The following is a 17,524-nucleotide window of genomic DNA, read 5'->3' as shown; positions in this document are numbered from 1 at the left end:
TCTTCGGGTCACCTGGCATACCCAAATATGGGAGGGAGCATGGCGACTCAAGAACATTATATATATGAATTGGGATTGGGTGGCATAGAAGTGTAAGTAAGTAAGTAAGTAAGTAAGTAAGTAAGTAAGTAAGTAAGTAAGTAAATAAATAAATAAATAAATGTGTGTGTGAGAGTGTGTGTATTTTCTCACTCTCTATCTAAAAAGATTGTTGATCTTTCCTAATTCTCCTGAGTAGAACATAATTATACATGTCTTCAAAATTGTTGTTTGTTACAGTAAATATGTTACCACAAAGAATAAAAGGAGAGTAATAGGAGTGTCAAATTTGTATTGTCATGGCATCGTCATGTGACGTATCAGGACTTTTTGCCCCTTAGCTAAACCGGGCGTGGACAATGTATGATGCATCCGGCCCGCGGGCCACAAGTTTGACAGCCTTGTCCTAATAGAACAGTAGAACAGCGAGGAAGGAAAAATCCATCCTGGAACTTTCACTTGTTGGAACGAATAAATCTAAGCTTTTGTTGCAATCTTCATCATGCATGATGCAGAAAAGACTATCAAAGCATCTATTCTTAAACTTCAGCTAATTCAAATACAGTGTTCCCTCGATTTCCGCGGGGGATGCGTTCCGAGACCACCCGTGAAAGTCGAATTTCCGCGAAGTAGAGATGCGGAAGTAAATACACTATTTTTGGCTATGGACAGTATCACAAGCCTTCCCTTAATACTTTAACCCTCTAAATTATCATTTCCCATTACCTTAACAACCATTTACTCACCATTATTACTGGTACTCACCACTGAATAAGGCACTTAGTGATCCTGATATTTATAAACATAATTATTTATTAACAATAATTATTTTTTTTGTTATTTATTTGCAAAAATTATTAGTTTGGCGATGACGTATGATGTCATCGGATGGGAAAAACCGTGGTATAGGAAAAAAACCGTGAAGTATTTTTTAATTAATATTTTTTGAAAAACCGTAGTATAGGCTATTCACGAAGTTCGAACCCGCGAAAATCGAGGGGAAACTGTACTGCTATCTGGGATCCTGCCTTGATTACTTTCTAACACTTGTGTGATTCTGTATCGGTCTTTGAAAAAAAGGATACCTTTTCCATGTCCAGAACTTTATCCTGCATCTCTTTAAGAGCACCCAGAGTCTCAGATTCCCTCAAGCGGGATTGCTCCAGTTCCATTTCCAGGTGGCTCACAAATTCCTCAGAGTAGCGGGGATTCCCCTACGGAGCAAAAGGAATGTTAGTAAATCAATGGAAACTCTAATTTTTACAACTAGAAGGCAAAAACGCTTAAGGCAGATAACTTATAAATACTCTGAATAGGTTATTTTAAAGAGATGCCAATAAGGAGAGCAAAGGAAAGAGATGCTTAAGGCTTTTCCTGAAAGCCGTTCTTCTAAACAAACTAGATCCTTGCTCTTTTTTTACTTGCTCTATCTTTTGAAAGAAAAAAGCAGTGCAGGGAGGATGACTTTGACTGCAAACTAAATTATAGCCATAGAAAAAGAGGATAAAATTACTATGCTCTATAAAAGCCATCGCTTCCTTGTGAATTACAGTTCAGTTGTTCCTTTTTTTCATTTTAGGAGACTTATGCACAGAACTCTCAAATTTGACCTTCAGTCAAAGGTTATAATTATTAGGAATAGCCAGGTGTTATTCTCTTTCTAGATGGGACTTCCTCAATTTGGCACTCTCAGGATAAGTCGCATTAGCAGCTAATGGACATAAAAGCTGGGGTTGGGAGTTTATTTTCGACATATTCAGATGCACCAGGTTAAGCAAAAGACTAAAGTAAGGTAGATATTCAAGCAAGACTTGGAGTAGATACAATCTTCTCTAAATCTAATAAAGTGGTACCGATACCTACAAACGGCTCTACTTACAAACTTTTCTAGATAAGAACCTGGTGTTTAAGACTTTTTTGCCTCTTCTCAAGAACCATTTTCCACTTACAAACCCGAGCCTCCGAAATTGTAACCGGAAAAGGCAGAGAGAAGCCTCCGTGGGGCCTCTCTAGGAATCTCCTGGGAGGAAACAGAGCTGGAAAAGGCGGGGAGAAGCCTCCATGGAACCTCTCTAGGAATCTCCTGGGAGGAAACAGGGCCGGAAAAGGTGGGGAGAAGGCTCCATGGAGCCTCTCTAGGAATCTCCTGGGAGGAAACAGGGCCTCCACCCTCCCTGTGGATTCCCCAATCGCACACATTATTTGCTTTTACATTGATTCCTATGGGGAAAATTCCTTCTTCTTACAAACTTTTCTACTTAAGAACCTGGTCATGGAATGAATTAAGTTCGTAAGTAGAGGTACCACTGTACTGGGGAAAGAGCAAAAGAAAGCCCTGCATTGGCATGACTGATCTCAATGAGAAAAACCTGACAAAATCACCCCAAGTAAAATATATAGCTTTGTATAGCCTGTTCTAACAAATTGCCATGGGAACGGTAATCTCTAGATTTGTCCATTCCAGGTGTCCTCCACAAAACAAGTCATGAATTTTAAAACCCTGTGATTTAACTAACTGGGCACTTGCATGTAATTTCCCCTCTATGTTCCACCCTTTGTCATACATCATACAACCCTTTCACTCTTGTGTCTTCCACTTACTTGTTGTTCCTGAAGTTGCTGAATGGTGCTTCGCGCCTTCTGCAGACTCTCTGTGGCAGAGCAGCATTGTTGCTTCACAACCGCCAGCTCACGCTTGATAATGTAATTCTCTTCAGCCTCCTGTGCACGGGTAACTTGGCCCTAAAGAAGAGAAGACTCAAGGCTGTTTTTTCCTTTCAAGAAAGTGACATTCATGTGGGGTTTCATTATGAACAGCAAAACAAAGTAAGCATTTTTTTTATGATAGTAAGATAAGTACAATTAGATTTAAAATAAAACTTTTGCAATCATCCTTACTTATGTTCAATATCCTGAAGTGTTGCTCTAGTACAATGCAAGAAAACATCTTGAAAGAGTTTTACTTGATGTTTGATTCAAAAGACTTTTCGGAACGAGTAATGAATTATGTTCAAAATCAAAACTATATCACAAAGCAGGCAAGAGCGATTATTGCTGATGTGTGCTCAAAGGGTTTCAAATTCGAAATATAAGGGCAGACTAGATGGATCATGAGGTCTTTTTCTGCCGCCAGTCTTCTGTGTTTCTATGAAATATCTGAGTTGAAAACACCCTGCTTGGATTTGAAGAAAATTGTCCCAAAGCTGTTCTGACCAATCTGAAAGTGGCCTGAGCTCAAAATGATCAATACTATTCATCTGAAAGCATCCTGAATCTTCATTGTTAGGGTAAAATTACGCCTTAAAAGAGGAGACTAACTTTTCAATCCTCTGAAGAAGTTTCACTGTGTAAAGTAGAGGGTGAGAAGATTATATCGAGGATATACGGACTGCTCTCCTGCCTGTCCCATTCTCTTCTATGATAACTGGAAGCCCATATCGTCCATCTTTTGCTTGATTTCTGCACCCTCAAATTTGCAAATTCCCTATAAGTACAACTCCCTGCCCGCAAATTAGAATTTAGTATTTAGTATGCTATAGACTCTTGAAATTTAAGATTCTACCAGAGGTCATTTTTCAGCCATAAGATCTGTAAGTTAAAAGAACCACTCAGATTCCCTTGATCCAGAGGCAAAATTTTAGAGATTAGAAAACTGGCAATGAACCAAAGCATGCATTTGTAATAATTAGTTTATTCATGCATTAAATTTATTTGACATTTTTCCCCTTGATCTCACAAAACTTCATCGAGTTTCCATTGGACCCTAGAGGTCAGGGAATCCCAGCTTGAAAAACCTTGCTCTAGTTCTGGAGAAACACAGTTAGTTTGCATGACAAGGATCAAAGAACAAAATAAGAACAAATAATCAAGCTCTGAAGAGACTCCCCCATTAAGTTGAAGTATTAAGTAACTCATATCAGTTTAAAACAGTAATTCATATTGGCATGTTTCAAATTCTTATAAATTCATGTAGATACAGTGATACCTCTACTTAAGAACGCCTCTACTTAAGAACTTTTCTAGATAAGAACCGGGTGTTCAAGATTTTTTTTTGCCTCTTCTTAAGAACCATTTTCTACTTTAGAACCTGAGCCCTGAAAAATTTCCCAGGAAATTTGAGAGCGGCACGAAGGCAGGGCCAGTTTCCTGCCATTCCTCCTTTAATCCTGGCCATCTCGGGCTTTTCTGGGCTGCCAGCGGAGCCTTTCGGTGGCGCTTAAGGCTTTGACCGTCCAGAGCGAACGAAACATTTCCCTTTCTCTGGGCGCTTGGAGAGAAAAGAAACACTCCCTTCGTTCTGGGTAGCGACTGTCCTCGTCCTCTTCTTCTTCCTCCTCCTCTCACTCAAATGACGAGCTTTTATTTCTTTCCTATTGGGTTTGCATGCATTATTTGCTTTTACATTGATTCCTATGGGAAAAATTGCTTCTACTTACAAACGTTTCTACTTAAGAACCTGGTCACGGAACAAATTAAGTTTAGAGGTACCACTGTACTTGTGTTCTTCAAATATAGTCCTCTATTTTCTAAAGCACAGGAAACCTGTTGCCCTTCTGTTGTTGTACTCAAATTTCTGTAGCTTCAGCAAGCATGGCTAATGGTGAGAGATATAAGAGGCTACCATTCAGGACTTCTCTCTCTTAAGTTAAGTATGAAAATATTATTCAAGATATTCTTCTTTACAAAGAGACTTTTTAAACAGAACCAGTAGTGGAGTCCTGCATGCACGGAAGCAAAAAACCTCGCTGAAACATGTGCACACGTGCGTCTCTGTGTGAGTTTTTGTTACCTGCACAGGTGCAGGAAGCAAAATTTCGCTTGAACACGCGCTCACGCGCCAGAGCCACAAAGCTACACGCACCAGCAGGAGCCCACTATTGAATAGAACTTATCAGTACAGCAGAAAACTAATCATGTTTGGGTTGGTTATTCTAACAGTAGGGCAGCCATTCCCAGTCAAATTGTTGGCAGAAGAATTCTGGGATTTGTGACTGATCTGGAGGGCATTCAGACTGAGGAAAGCTGTGTTAGAGCAATGCTTAGCTTTAAGAATAATACTCTGCTCTTAGTAACTCGATCTTCCATGTGGCAGATCTATTTCTGCAAGGGAAAAAAATCCAAATAAAAAAAATAAATCAATGCAATGGATTTATAGCGATGTTAACACGTCCTAGGCTTTATTTATAGTTGGAGGTGATGGCAACAAGCTCTCTAATCTCTGTCTTTCAAAGAAAAGAAATCAAAGGGGAAAAGGTGCTATATTTTCTTCACACATCACAAACATTTCAGAGTAGCATGGCAAAATTGTTAAGGATTTGGCTAAGTGAAATGTTTAAAGAGATAGTTAAATTGTGCCACTTGATGGATTGATGAATAAAAGAGAGGTTACTTTTGAAAAAAAATAACTCTAGTGAATGCATGAAAGATCTGGGTCTCCTAGAAGAGTATCTTATTCCTTATTCAAATGCACTGGATATTAAATTTTTATAAGTAGATCTTTAAATGTATTACACTGTTATTTTTCTAATGAGCTGAAAACAAAATTTTAGGCCTGTAGCCATAAAACTTGAGAATATTTCAGCTACAAGGAATAAATTGGAATCACTCTTTAATATGTAAACAGATACATTGCTGTTGAGTTAAAATGCTATATATACAAGAAACATCCCCGATTTGGTGGTGGGGTGTGAGTGCTTGTCTGGTGGTGGGCACTAATCACAAAGCACCTGTTTTATGTTGTGTGTGTGTTTATATATATATTTAAAAATCAATAAAATTATTAATTTTTTTAAAAAGAGAATATTTCAGCCTAACGTAATTCACCCAAGGTACCCAGCGACTTGGTAATAAAACTTGTAATGATCATAGTTCACTTCCACACCAAATTTAAAAGAAAAGTTTAAAGTAGATCAGTTTTAGCAAAGTAAACAATGGTGATTTGCCACAGCATCGTCATTTCAACAATGGAAGGCATTCTGTACAAGCTCTACCAGATATTTTTCTAAACTTAAATACGTGACCTGCTGTTAAGGAGTGTGCACAGAGGAAAATGTGGGATTCTAGCAGATATCTAGGAGATATGAGTAATTATTCATTCATACAAAACAGATACAGTGGTATCTCTACTTATGAACTTAATTCATTCCGTGACCAGGTTCTTAAGTAGAAAAGTTTGTAAGAAGAAGCAATTTTTCCCATAGGAATCAGAGTAAAAGCAAATAATGTGTGCAACTGGGGAAACCACAGGGAGGGTGGAGGCCCTGTTTCCTCCCAGGAGATTCCTAGAGAGTCCCCACGGAGGCTTCTCCCTGCCTTTTCCAGTTACAGTTTCGGAGGTTCGGGTTTGTAAGTGGAAAATGTTTCTTGAGAAGAGGCAAAAAAATCTTGAACACTCAGTTCTTATCTAGAAAAGTTCGTAAGTAGAGGCGTTTGTAGGTATAAGATAGTGTTTACTTTAGAAATAGCACAGTCAAGTTAAACAGCCGGGTCATACACATTCAAATCAGTAACTATCTTTCTATACAATAATAATATTACAAGCCTGTCTTTGTTTTACATATCAGGCATACATTACAGCTTACAAATACATCAAACTATTGCCCAACACTCAGAGCTTACTACATCAGTCATATGAATCAGCAGAAATGAACAGAGAGAGCAGAGAGAGAATCATGTTTTCTGGCCCTCTCTAATTGCAATTTGCAACACTACTTCTTAAAGCTATACTACTTCAATACAAACATTCATTGTTAGCTTGTTTATATATTGCAAACCCATCTGTCTTGTGTATAGTACTAATACCTGCCAGATCACATTCAGGAGATATCATGGATTGATATCATGGGTGGGCTCCTCCCCTCCCTCAAATATGGTTTGGCATATTTTTTATCATCAAAACATGACTGAAATAATGTATTATTTCAATATTTTAAAAGTTTGTAGCCCTGTTTCTGTTGTGGTTAGCTCTGGCCCAGCTCCTGCCCCAAGGAATGTGCAGGTGGATGTGGGGGAAACATCCACATGCCGCAGGCCTGTTTTACTCCCGATGGAATCTGCAGACGAAGCTTCCTCTGACCAAGGAAGCATGAGTGAAAGGGAAGAGGGGAGTTTGGCAGACAGCCCAGGAGATCAATCATCTGTATCATCCTTGGATTCTGAACAAGAATTGATGACACATTCATGCATGTGTAGAGTGATGCATAGGAGACAACAACTGAAGGATTATTACAAGAGACATTGAGGCCACCTGTGGTTGGGTGGGGCTGCTGTAATTAGTGCTACAGATAAAAAGAACAACGTGCTGGTTTAGCCTTGTGGCAGTTTATCTGATTCATTGTTTTGTCAAGATCGTGGTTTTTGTGCTGTTCACAATTCTGTGTAGACTCTCTGGACTTTAGAATTGGACTCAATTTCTCAGTTATTGGGTGAGCAATTGGATTGCATTTAACCTGTGCCTTGTATGTACTAGAAAATCCCTTTGACATTTAAAAAGGGAGCTGTTTCTGTTTTTCTGTTTATAAAAACTTTTGGGTTTTCCTTTTATCTTGTGGTGTGTATCTTCCTGGACTAATTACCCTGTAATTACGGGCGGTTGAAACACACCGGCAGAACAGTTTCCAATACAATTTTTTAGATATACCAACAAAATAATGTATGTTCTTTATATTTAGCAGAAAAGGCAAAATTGGTTACATCTTGATTGGTGATTAACTCTCTCTGCACTACTATCATCTGGGACATTAGCCTTAAAAAGCAACATGCTTATTTAGGCTTGTTCCTGGGCAGATGACCTAACTACAGCAAATTTCAAAATGGAGATGGCATTCTTTCATCACATTAAAACTAGGGTTGGGCGAACCCGACGAAGTTCGGGTTCGGTGGGTTCGGATGAACTTGCCGTCGGAGTTCAGGTAGATTCGCTGAATCCAAACCCAAACCCCAACACCTCTGGCCCGGCGGAAGGTGAAGCGCTGGGGGGGAGGCAGCAATGGGCTATGAGCCGGAACGTTAAATTGTGCTTGCCGCTGCGGCTTGTAAGTTCTTCCGGCAGAATCTGCCTCCCGAGCCCTCTTGCCCAGCAGGAGGCGAAGTGCTAGAGGTGTGTGTGTATGTCAGGTTCCATCAAACGGGCAATGGCCGGGAGCCGCCGAAAATCCCTGCCCCTAGTTCTGTCTCATTGCTGCGGCTCCCAGCCATCACCCGCTTGATGGAGCCTGACACCCCCCCCCCCAGTGCTTCGCCTCCCACTGGGCAAGAGGGCTTAGGAGGCAGGTTTTGCGGGGCTCACACACTTGCTCACACCCAAAAAATAAGCCGGGCGGCAGCAGCAACACCTGGAGGGAGTTTGCCTATTAGTCTCCAAAGAATTTGCAGCCCGGGTTGGTTTTTTGGGTATGAGCAAGTTGTGAAGACAGCGTTTGTGCTTAACAGAGAGAGAGAGACAGAGTGTGTGTGTGAGCGAGTGTGTTTGTGAAGACCAGCGTTTGTGCTTCACACAGAGAGAGAGAGAGAGTGTGTGTGTGTGAGCGAGTGTGTTTGTAAAGACCAGCGTTTGTGCTTCACAGAGAGAGGGACAGAAAGAGTGAGAGACAGACCACGCAGGAAAGGAAGGCTGGTGGGCGACGGGCTTCGTCCAGTCCCCCCTTTCTCACCTGCTGCGTGCCTTCCTCCATCGACGTGAGATTCTCTCTTTCGGTCTCTCTGTCTCTTTCTCTCTCTCTGTCTCTTTCTCTCTCTCTCTCTCTCTGTCTCTCTCTCTCTCTGTCTGTCTGTCTCTCTCTCTCTGTGAAGCACAAACCCTGGTCTTCAAGAGAAAAAGCCAATGAGCCCTTTAAACGGAAGCCTTCTGAGATGCCGACACAATCTTGTTTGAGAAACTGCCCTAGGAAGACTGAAGGGGGGTGGTTGTATCTCCCTGCCCTGTGCACTCACATACCCCGCGAAGGTGCGGGGCGCAAAGTTGGAGGAGGATCCTGGGGAGGAAGGATGCCAACGGGAGAGAAAGGGAAAGAGGGGGAAGAACGATCTTATACCGAAACAAGAAAGAACTAGGGGCAGGGATTTTCGGCGGCTCCCGGCCATCGCCTGCTTGAAGCTGCCCACCAGGATCCTCAGAAGCCGGCTCGGCAGAACCTGCCTCCCAAGCCCCCTTGCCCGGCGAGAGGCGAAGCGCTGGGGGGGAGGTGTCAGGTTCCATCAAGTGGGCGATGGCCAGGAGCCACCGAAATGAGAGAACTAGGGGCAGGGCCATCGCCCGCTTGATGGAGCCTGACACCTCTCCCCCAGTGCTTCCGGATCCCGGCCGGCAGATTCAGAGCCCTCCCAGCCTCCCCCTTCCACCCACCGCATGCTTAAAGCTGCCGGCCGGAATCTTGAATAACCGTCCGGCAGAACCTGCTTCCCCACCCCTCTGGCCTGGCGTGAGGTGCAGTGCTGGGGGGGGGAGGTCAGGCCCCTCCTGCCCTCCCCAAGCCGAGTCGGCGGCTTGAGCCTCAGAGCCCTCCCTGTCTCCCCCTCCCACCCACCACAGTGTTTGAACGAACGCCGAACCTGAATATGGACTTCTGGAAAAGTCTGGGTTTGGGTTCAGTATGCCGAACCCCGCAAAGTTCAGCACGGACCCAAACTATGCAAGTTGGGTTCGAACAACACTAATTAAAACCAATAATTTACTGTGCAATATCTCACAGCAGTTGCCATGTGCAGTGACTCTGCCTTCTCTTTCAGAACTAGACTTCAACCAAAAAGCTCCATTCCAGAATCAAACATTTCAAATGATTTCCATTGCAAAATAATAATAAAAAATATGTTTGCGTAGGTATTTTCATGAATTGTTAGCAAGACCTATTTTCACTCCCCATTATCCTTCCATCATCCATATTATTTCTTCAATTTTTTTTCAGTGGAATAGGGTCAATTCACACTTGGAGCAATAAACAGTGTTATTTAAAAAGGACATCTGCCCCACACGTGGGTAGGAATATTCTGTACACTGGATAAAATTACTGAACTGCATCATGCTAGATTCATTTTTATTCAGTTTTGATCTCAAACTATGGATTTAACAACAATTATTTATTTCTCTCTTAATCCCTATTACCAGATTAACAGAGTTGGAAGGGACTTTGTAAGTCTTCTAGTCCAACCCCGTTTAAGCAAGCAACCCTACACCATTTTTGACAAAAGGCTGTCCTCTTGAAAGCTTCCAGTAATGAAATTTACATAACTTTTGAAAGCAAGCTATTCCATTGATTGATTGTTCTGTCATAAAAATTTCTCCTTATTTCTAGGTTGAATCTCTCCTTGATCAGTTCCCATCTATTATTCCTTGTCTGACCTTCAGGTGCTTTGGAAAATAGCTTGACCCCCTCCCTCTGTGGCAGTTCCTCAAATATTGGAAATATTCTGAAGATTTTGCTCATTGTGTTTCATGCCACAAATACTGTTCGCCAGAACTTAGTTTGCAGCCTTCCATAGTCTTGCAATTATCGCAAGGAACTGATATGGTCTGTTACTACATTTAACTCCTTGAAGAACTAATGACTGAGGATGGGGGGAGTGGCACCGCAGCCGGAACGAGTCTGCGGAGAGGGGCGGCATACAAATCCAATAAATAATAATAATAATAATGCTTCCCTCTGAAGCTCTGGGGGGGAAGTGCTGAACCGTGGCAGTCTGGGTGCTCTATTTTGAGCCGAATCCGACCTGTAGGGTCGTGGAAGAAAGGAAACAGGTTGGTGCGTTGTGTGGGTTAATGCAAAATCCTGCTGGCAGTCAATTTAAGTTTCCTGACTGGCAGCTGATTTCTTAAACATGTTAATTTTTGCCTTTTGGAAAGAGGATTGCGAGCAGTGGAAGGAGCTGCTTCCGGATTAGCGGTGAGGACGGGCATCGAGATCTCTTTTCTGAATGGAAACTTGGAAGATGCCTGCGATTTAAAACAATGTACTTGCTGCAACCAGATTGAGCCTAAGGATTTTTCTCTTTTAGTTTGGATTTTTAATTGCTTTTATTTTAGATTTTTTTTTGTATATTTCTTTTGGGCTATTTTCTGGCAAATAGAATTAGAAAATAGAAAATAGAGATCAGGCTGGAGTCTGTTCAGGTTAGGCTCCTCTAAAGCTGAACAAGGGTCACCTGTGGACAGATCTGGGGGATCTCAGGGATGAGGTGAACTATGGACTTCAGCTTGCACCCTGAGACATTTTGTAGATTGTTCATGTCATCTCTGCAGGGTTTTGTCTCTACATTTTTCTGTTCTAATGGGTCTGGAAGGATTACTTTCCGTGACTAGAGATGTAGAAGCCTGGGAAATAGGTTTTATTTCATCCCCTGTGGCCCTGGAGTCTTTCTGGGTGCCTTTAGAAGTGGAAGGGTTCTTTTGGGGATTCTTTGAAGCCATGACCTATATTAGGTAGGGCAGAAGGCAGAGCCAAATTTGTGAGAACCTTGTGAACAGAAAAAGGAACCAAACCCTCAAGAGCCAAGTAAAAGACACAAAGAAATAACTTTTTACTGGATCATTTTCAATAATCTATGGATTCTGTTTTACATATTGTACCAGCGTTTGGACAATTTTAACAGACATTTTTTCTTCTAGATCTTTCTTCTATCACATCAACAGTTTCATGAAACTTCCAATTGAATTGAAATTCCTAGTTGGAAGAGTCCAGAGATTTTTAAAATATCCTTTTCCTGCTTTGTAAGAATTATTTTTATTTTCAAAAGCTGTTTAGAAGAGCCAAAGGATTGGGGAAGAACAACTATCATAATCTGAGATGTTAGAAGAGTTCGAATATTTGTTAAATTTGTTAAATGCAAGCTTAACAAAACCATAATTCTAACATTATTAATGTCAAAACAAATAACTATAATGGAAGTACTTATTTATTTATTTATTTATTTGATTTTTATGCCGCCCTTCTCCTTAGACTCAGGGCGGTTTACAACATGTTAGCAATAGCACTTTTTAACAAAGCCAGGCTATTGCCCCCACAATCTGGGTCCTTATTTTACCCACCTCGGAAGGATGGAAGGCTGAGTCAACTTTGAGCCGGTGATGAGATTTGAACCACTGACCTACAGATCTACAGTCAGCTTCAGTGGCCTGAATGGTGAAGCTAGTAGAATTGTCAGAAATGATGATGCCAACAGCCTTTTTTTTTGCACTTTCCTTTATTCTTTCCCGCCTTATTTTTTAAAAATCTTTTTTTGTTTATCTTTTCTCTTTGTAGCTTTTTGAAAACCAATAAAGCTATGTAAATGTTAAAAAAGTAACTAATACTGAATGAATTGAAAGAAAATTTTAAATCTTGAATATCTGAATCTGTATTAAATATTATGCATGCAAATTTGCAGAAAATGTCATGCTTAACTTTATAAAATTTGATCAAGTTCTGTTCACTGAAACCTATACTGCTCAAAAAAATAAAGGGAACACTCAAATAACACATCCTAGATCTGAATGAATGAAATATTCTCATTGAATATTTCATTTGCACAACTATTCCATTTGCACAACAGCATGTGAAATTGATTGTCAATCAGTGTTGCTTCCTAACTGGACAGTTTGATTTCACAGGAGATTGATTTACTTGGAATTATATTCTGTTGTTTAAGTGTTCCCTTTATTTTTTTGAGAAGTGTATAATCTGAAAATGCCTTTGTTTTGTCTTACAACTGTAACCACAACAACTGTAAGTCAGCTGCTATCTCCTCATCTCAATAGTAATTACAATTATCGATCAATTCTAAACACAGGAGTAAGTGTTCCCAAACTCTGTACTCTTTACTTTCAGTTAATGAGCCTTTTTTATTCACTTATTTTTTTTACTATGGCTGAATTCATGCAATGAATTTAACCCTGGGGTATTGAATAAACCATAGCTAACTGGATTCATACAATACACAAATCTAAATTAAACAGCATTACAGACAAAGTGGCATACTCAAAGGCTTAGCATACTTAAAACCCAACTCACAAAGCATTTTCAGACACTCAGTCCAGTAAAAGCTCTGCCTAATTATCTGGCATTTTTGCACCACCCACAACCCACTTCGCTATCCACAATAAATTCACAGAATGGCATCCAGCTCCATAAAAGTTGCTTGATATGATATATCTCATCCTATACCACAAGATATTTATTTAGTGAACTACACCATAGAATGTGAGATGATGTTTTTTCTCTTTCAAAATATCTGCTCACTTAGCATCCTCTTAGCATTGTATACACAAATAATTGGAAACAGCAAGGTCTGACCACAGTGGCATGGCAATATTTTTCCTTTTAGAAATGTTTTTAGATTTATTTCATAAGGAAACACTGTGGTGCTTTTCAGACATTTATACTAGTCTTTAGTTACTTGAACACAGGATTGCATGAGAAGAGAAACTAGAGATAAAACGTTCAGTTTACAGTCAGGTAATTACTATAAGATGTCTGTAAATGGGTATTTTGATCCCATTATTTAATGTTTCAGACTTAACACTTAAGATACTCAGCACATTCTTTTATGAATTGTCAGTGAACATAGGAAAAGGCAAACAAAAAAGTAATTAATCATGATTGTTAGTTGAAAAACAATAATTACTTTAATGAAAGACCTACTTAAAATGCAGCAATTTACCGAAAAAGGATTAAGTGCTTTGAGAGATTTGAGAAAAAGCTACTGAATACCAATACTTTATTAGTAAATTCAGCCATATAGATTATAATAAAATACTCTTAGTAAATTCAGCCATGTAGATTATGATAAGATATGATAATTATCTTCTTTGATAATCTTCATGTTTATATCTCTTGATTGATAAATAAAATGTCAAGTTCTTCATACAGCTTCCATATTCAATGTTTAAAATCTATGCTTGTAACATATTTGTGTGTAAATAAATAACTGGAAAAGTATTGGCGTGCTGTGTGGTATCAACGTACATTAGTGTTACCTGTAGCTGTAAATGAATATGCAAGAGGATATAAATATTTGATCTATGCAATATATTCATGCATCCGTATTCAATCTCCAAAAAAGCACTACAGAACACACCAGAGTGTGACTGTAGCATCTGCCTACATAACAACCCTATGCAAATTCATTCTTTAGGATATTTTAATATCATTTTTTCAAACAACAAATGCTCAATTCAAAGTTTTTTGAATTGTTCATTTAGTTATTGTGCTACTTTAACAATCAGCTGTCAGACCACAGCTGCAATATTATGTTCTTTAAGGATGCTTCCAATATTCAGCACAAATTCTAAGCTTCATATTTCTTTTTAATAAAAAGCAGGCACTTTCAATAGAATTCATGCACTGCTTCTCTGCTTACAGAATCTGAAGCAATACAGAAAAAAAATTAGGTTATTGCAAAGTCAAGCTGAAAGCCAAGTTAATGTTATTGTCCAGCATTATCAATCCTACTGCTCTACACAAAGAAGAATGTAAACAGTGTATATAAGTATCACATGAAATTCCCAATGGCAAATTCTTTTTCCCCATTCTAATGTAATCGCAGATGATGGCAGAATTTCCAGGCAATTGACACTGATGGTAAGGCTAATGGTATCTTCCTACTTGTTATTGTTGCAGGCAGAGGTTTAAGAAAAATGGTGGTTGCAAGCATTGGATGACACCAGAAAGTCACAGGTTTTAAGCAAACTGCCATGGCCATTCCCACAATATATTTTGTTCATAAAAAACTATTTTTAGTATAAATATAAACTTGGTGCAGTGATTAAGCTGCAGGCTTAGAAATCAGGAGGCTATGAGTTCTAGTCCCATTTAGGCATAAAAGTCATCTGGATGATTTTGAGCCAATCACTCTCTCTCTCAGTTTAAGTAATCTCACAGGGGGGGAAATAGGAGGAAGAAGGAGTACTATGTACCCAGTTTTACTTTTTGCAATCTTCCATAAAGGCCTGATTTCCCCATAAAATTTAGAAATGTTTATACCTCTTTATAGTGTTTTAAAAGAAAATTCATGCTTAAAATATGCAACAGAAATTGTAGATTAGAGTTTTCAGCCCCACTGGGACACTTTCATATCTTCCAACAATTCCCATGATGTAGCTACACAGTTTTAATAGTGCCTTGGTTTTCCTTACAGGTCTATGTTGAATTAAAAGGATGGCATTCATATTGACGATGTACAATGAGCTTCTAGTGGTAGAACTGATGTAAAAATGTGGAAGCTCCAGGATAAGAAATTAAACCTGTTTACATGCAAGCCTAAAAATGCATTTTTCCCCTTTCTATAGTGATTTTCAGAGGGAAAAGAACCTCAGTGGCATTGTTCTTCCTTCTCTGTAATCCCCAATTATAATTTAGAGAGCAGGACAATTCAAAGGTTTGAACTGTCTATAACATTTAATTCTAAAACAAACATTTTACCAACTAGGTTTGCCATAATAAACTATTTAACCTGCCCTGAACGAGAAATATTGGCTGGTGTATAAGCAGCATAATGAATTAATCTTATGCTAAAATAAATGGTGATGTGTAAGTCAACATTTCAAAATCAGATGTTTTGTATAAAAAAACAGCTGCATAATATTTCAGAAAATTAACAACCAAAATAGAATTGTTAGTCTGAATTTTATTAAATGAGAGTTACCCATAAACATTAAATGTTGGAGACAAAATTTTTCAAGTGAAATGAAATGGAAAACTAAAAGGAGAATTGGAAATTAAAAAAAATATTTTACTGTACCTGGATCAATCTATCTGCCAAGGCAGCACTCTCCTACAGACCCAGAAGAAGGAGATCCAGACAAGGAAGGAAAGATGAAGAAAGGAAAAAAGATACAACAGCAGGGTCACACAAGCACACAGGAAAAAAGATAAAGAGCCCAAAAGACCCCAAGAAAAGGAACTTCCAGAATTATCTTAAATTTGCAGCATGTCATTTCCATCATGCAGATCATAAGAATGTTCCTGTGCATAAGGAATGACAGAAATAGCTTCACATAGTAATTTTGCCCTAACACTGCAAGAACTATCAGGATTCCTAATTTGCCTATTCACCAATGGACAAGGATCTCATTGCATTTCAGAAGCCATACATCCTTTGTCCAGAAATTGAAAGAAGCCATCAGTAACAAGGACACTTTTAGGTGGTTATGCCTCTGTTGAGCAATTAACCGAGATGTCCTCAAGTTAACTATAGTGTTATTATGCTACAATAAAAGACATCCAAGGAGTTTTTATATTTTTCATGAAGACGTTTAATTTTTAAAGAAAAACAAGATCAGTGTAAAAATATGACACAAGACGGCTGAAAAACAGTCATTATCAACCACAAGATAAATAAATTACTTTGGGTCCATTTTACCATTTGCTAAAAGTTTTTTGGATTGGCAGAGAAACTACTGTACATCTAACATCTTTACATATTGGTTTTTTAAATTTATTTTAAGGAATCCTGGCAGCAGATCACTTTTTAATTATTTCCAGTAGTGATAGAGTGAGAAATACTCTCTTGGGTGCTTACATTAAGAATGACTCCAGAAATACATGTGGCAGGGTAGTCCCTGAGAGGATGCACAAAGACTAATGGCTGGCATTCTGTGTATTGTCTACAGTCAACTGAGACAGAGAGCTGGGTAAGGCCTCATTTTTGGTGGCCAAGCTATTCTGGAAGCGGAGGAAGCGGATTCTCATGCGGCTGGGTACACTTCTCACCTTCTCCAGGGTTTCAATTCGCTGTTTCAGAAGGCGGTTCTCAGTACGGAGCCTCTGCAAGCAAGATTAGAATCAGCATGTGCTCTGCTGTGTGAGCATGAGCTTTTGTCAAATGAAAACCAGCATATCAAAACGTTATGCTGAAATCTTGACTCCTGAACTAAAACCAAGCATCATAAATAACTAGAAGAGGAAAAGTCACGCCACATCCAGACTGATGGATCTAAAGTTCAAAAAAGGGAATTATTTAATTTCACACACATTACCCCAACAGAAATAAGTCGAATGCTTAAAATATATGCCCACTACAAACAACAAAGCTACTAATCAAGATGTCCAAGATGATATGAAGAGGAAATAATGTGACCTGAGATTTATTTAAGAAAGATTATTATTCTGATAACATTGAGCATTACACATTACACCAACCCTTCATTTTGATTACAGTATTGCAAGGCATAGACAAAAGGGGTCTTACCTTGATTTCAATCTGTTCTTCCATTTCCCGGTTTTTGATTGCAGTATACTCTTTCTCCAGCCTAGAAAATAAGAGGATAGGGTTCATTCTGCATGAAACATAATATGGTGGCAGAAAAAGTATTTTCTAATAACCTCCATTTTAAGATTATCGCTTTTATTTAGAAAGTAACATCCATTTTTAAGATTATCGCTTTTATTTAGATAGCCAGCACCATAACTACGGATTGAGCACATTTTTCTTAATACATCTGGTGTCCAGTTTTTGTTCAGGGAAGTGCGTCAAGATAGAAAGAATAACTATGTTCTCTTTTATATATTGACCTGGA

At 39.1% G+C, this 17,524-nt stretch overlaps 1 protein-coding gene across 3 annotated transcripts in view; it reads right to left on the bottom strand.

Annotated features, from left to right (window-relative positions):
- Positions 1–17,524, bottom strand: part of EVI5L (ecotropic viral integration site 5 like) — a 65,569-nt gene that overhangs the window by 12,171 nt on the left and 35,874 nt on the right. For 2 of the 3 annotated variants that reach the window (XM_070739543.1, XM_070739542.1), the window contains exons 10-12: positions 17,197–17,257; positions 2,641–2,781; positions 1,125–1,253 (exon numbers count right to left, since the gene is read on the bottom strand). In XM_070739543.1, coding sequence (XP_070595644.1) covers positions 1,125–1,253; positions 2,641–2,781; positions 17,197–17,257 — 331 coding nt within the window. Of the gene's footprint in view, positions 1–1,124; positions 1,254–2,640; positions 2,782–15,747; positions 15,781–16,718; positions 16,773–17,196; positions 17,258–17,524 lie in introns of all 3 variants that reach the window. The other variant, XM_070739544.1, reaches the window with a different exon arrangement.

This window comes from Erythrolamprus reginae, chromosome 2 (assembly GCF_031021105.1).
Source record: "Erythrolamprus reginae isolate rEryReg1 chromosome 2, rEryReg1.hap1, whole genome shotgun sequence".
In the NCBI taxonomy this organism is placed as follows: domain Eukaryota; kingdom Metazoa; phylum Chordata; class Lepidosauria; order Squamata; family Dipsadidae; genus Erythrolamprus; species Erythrolamprus reginae.
This window is presented reverse-complemented; position numbering and strand designations above follow the sequence as displayed.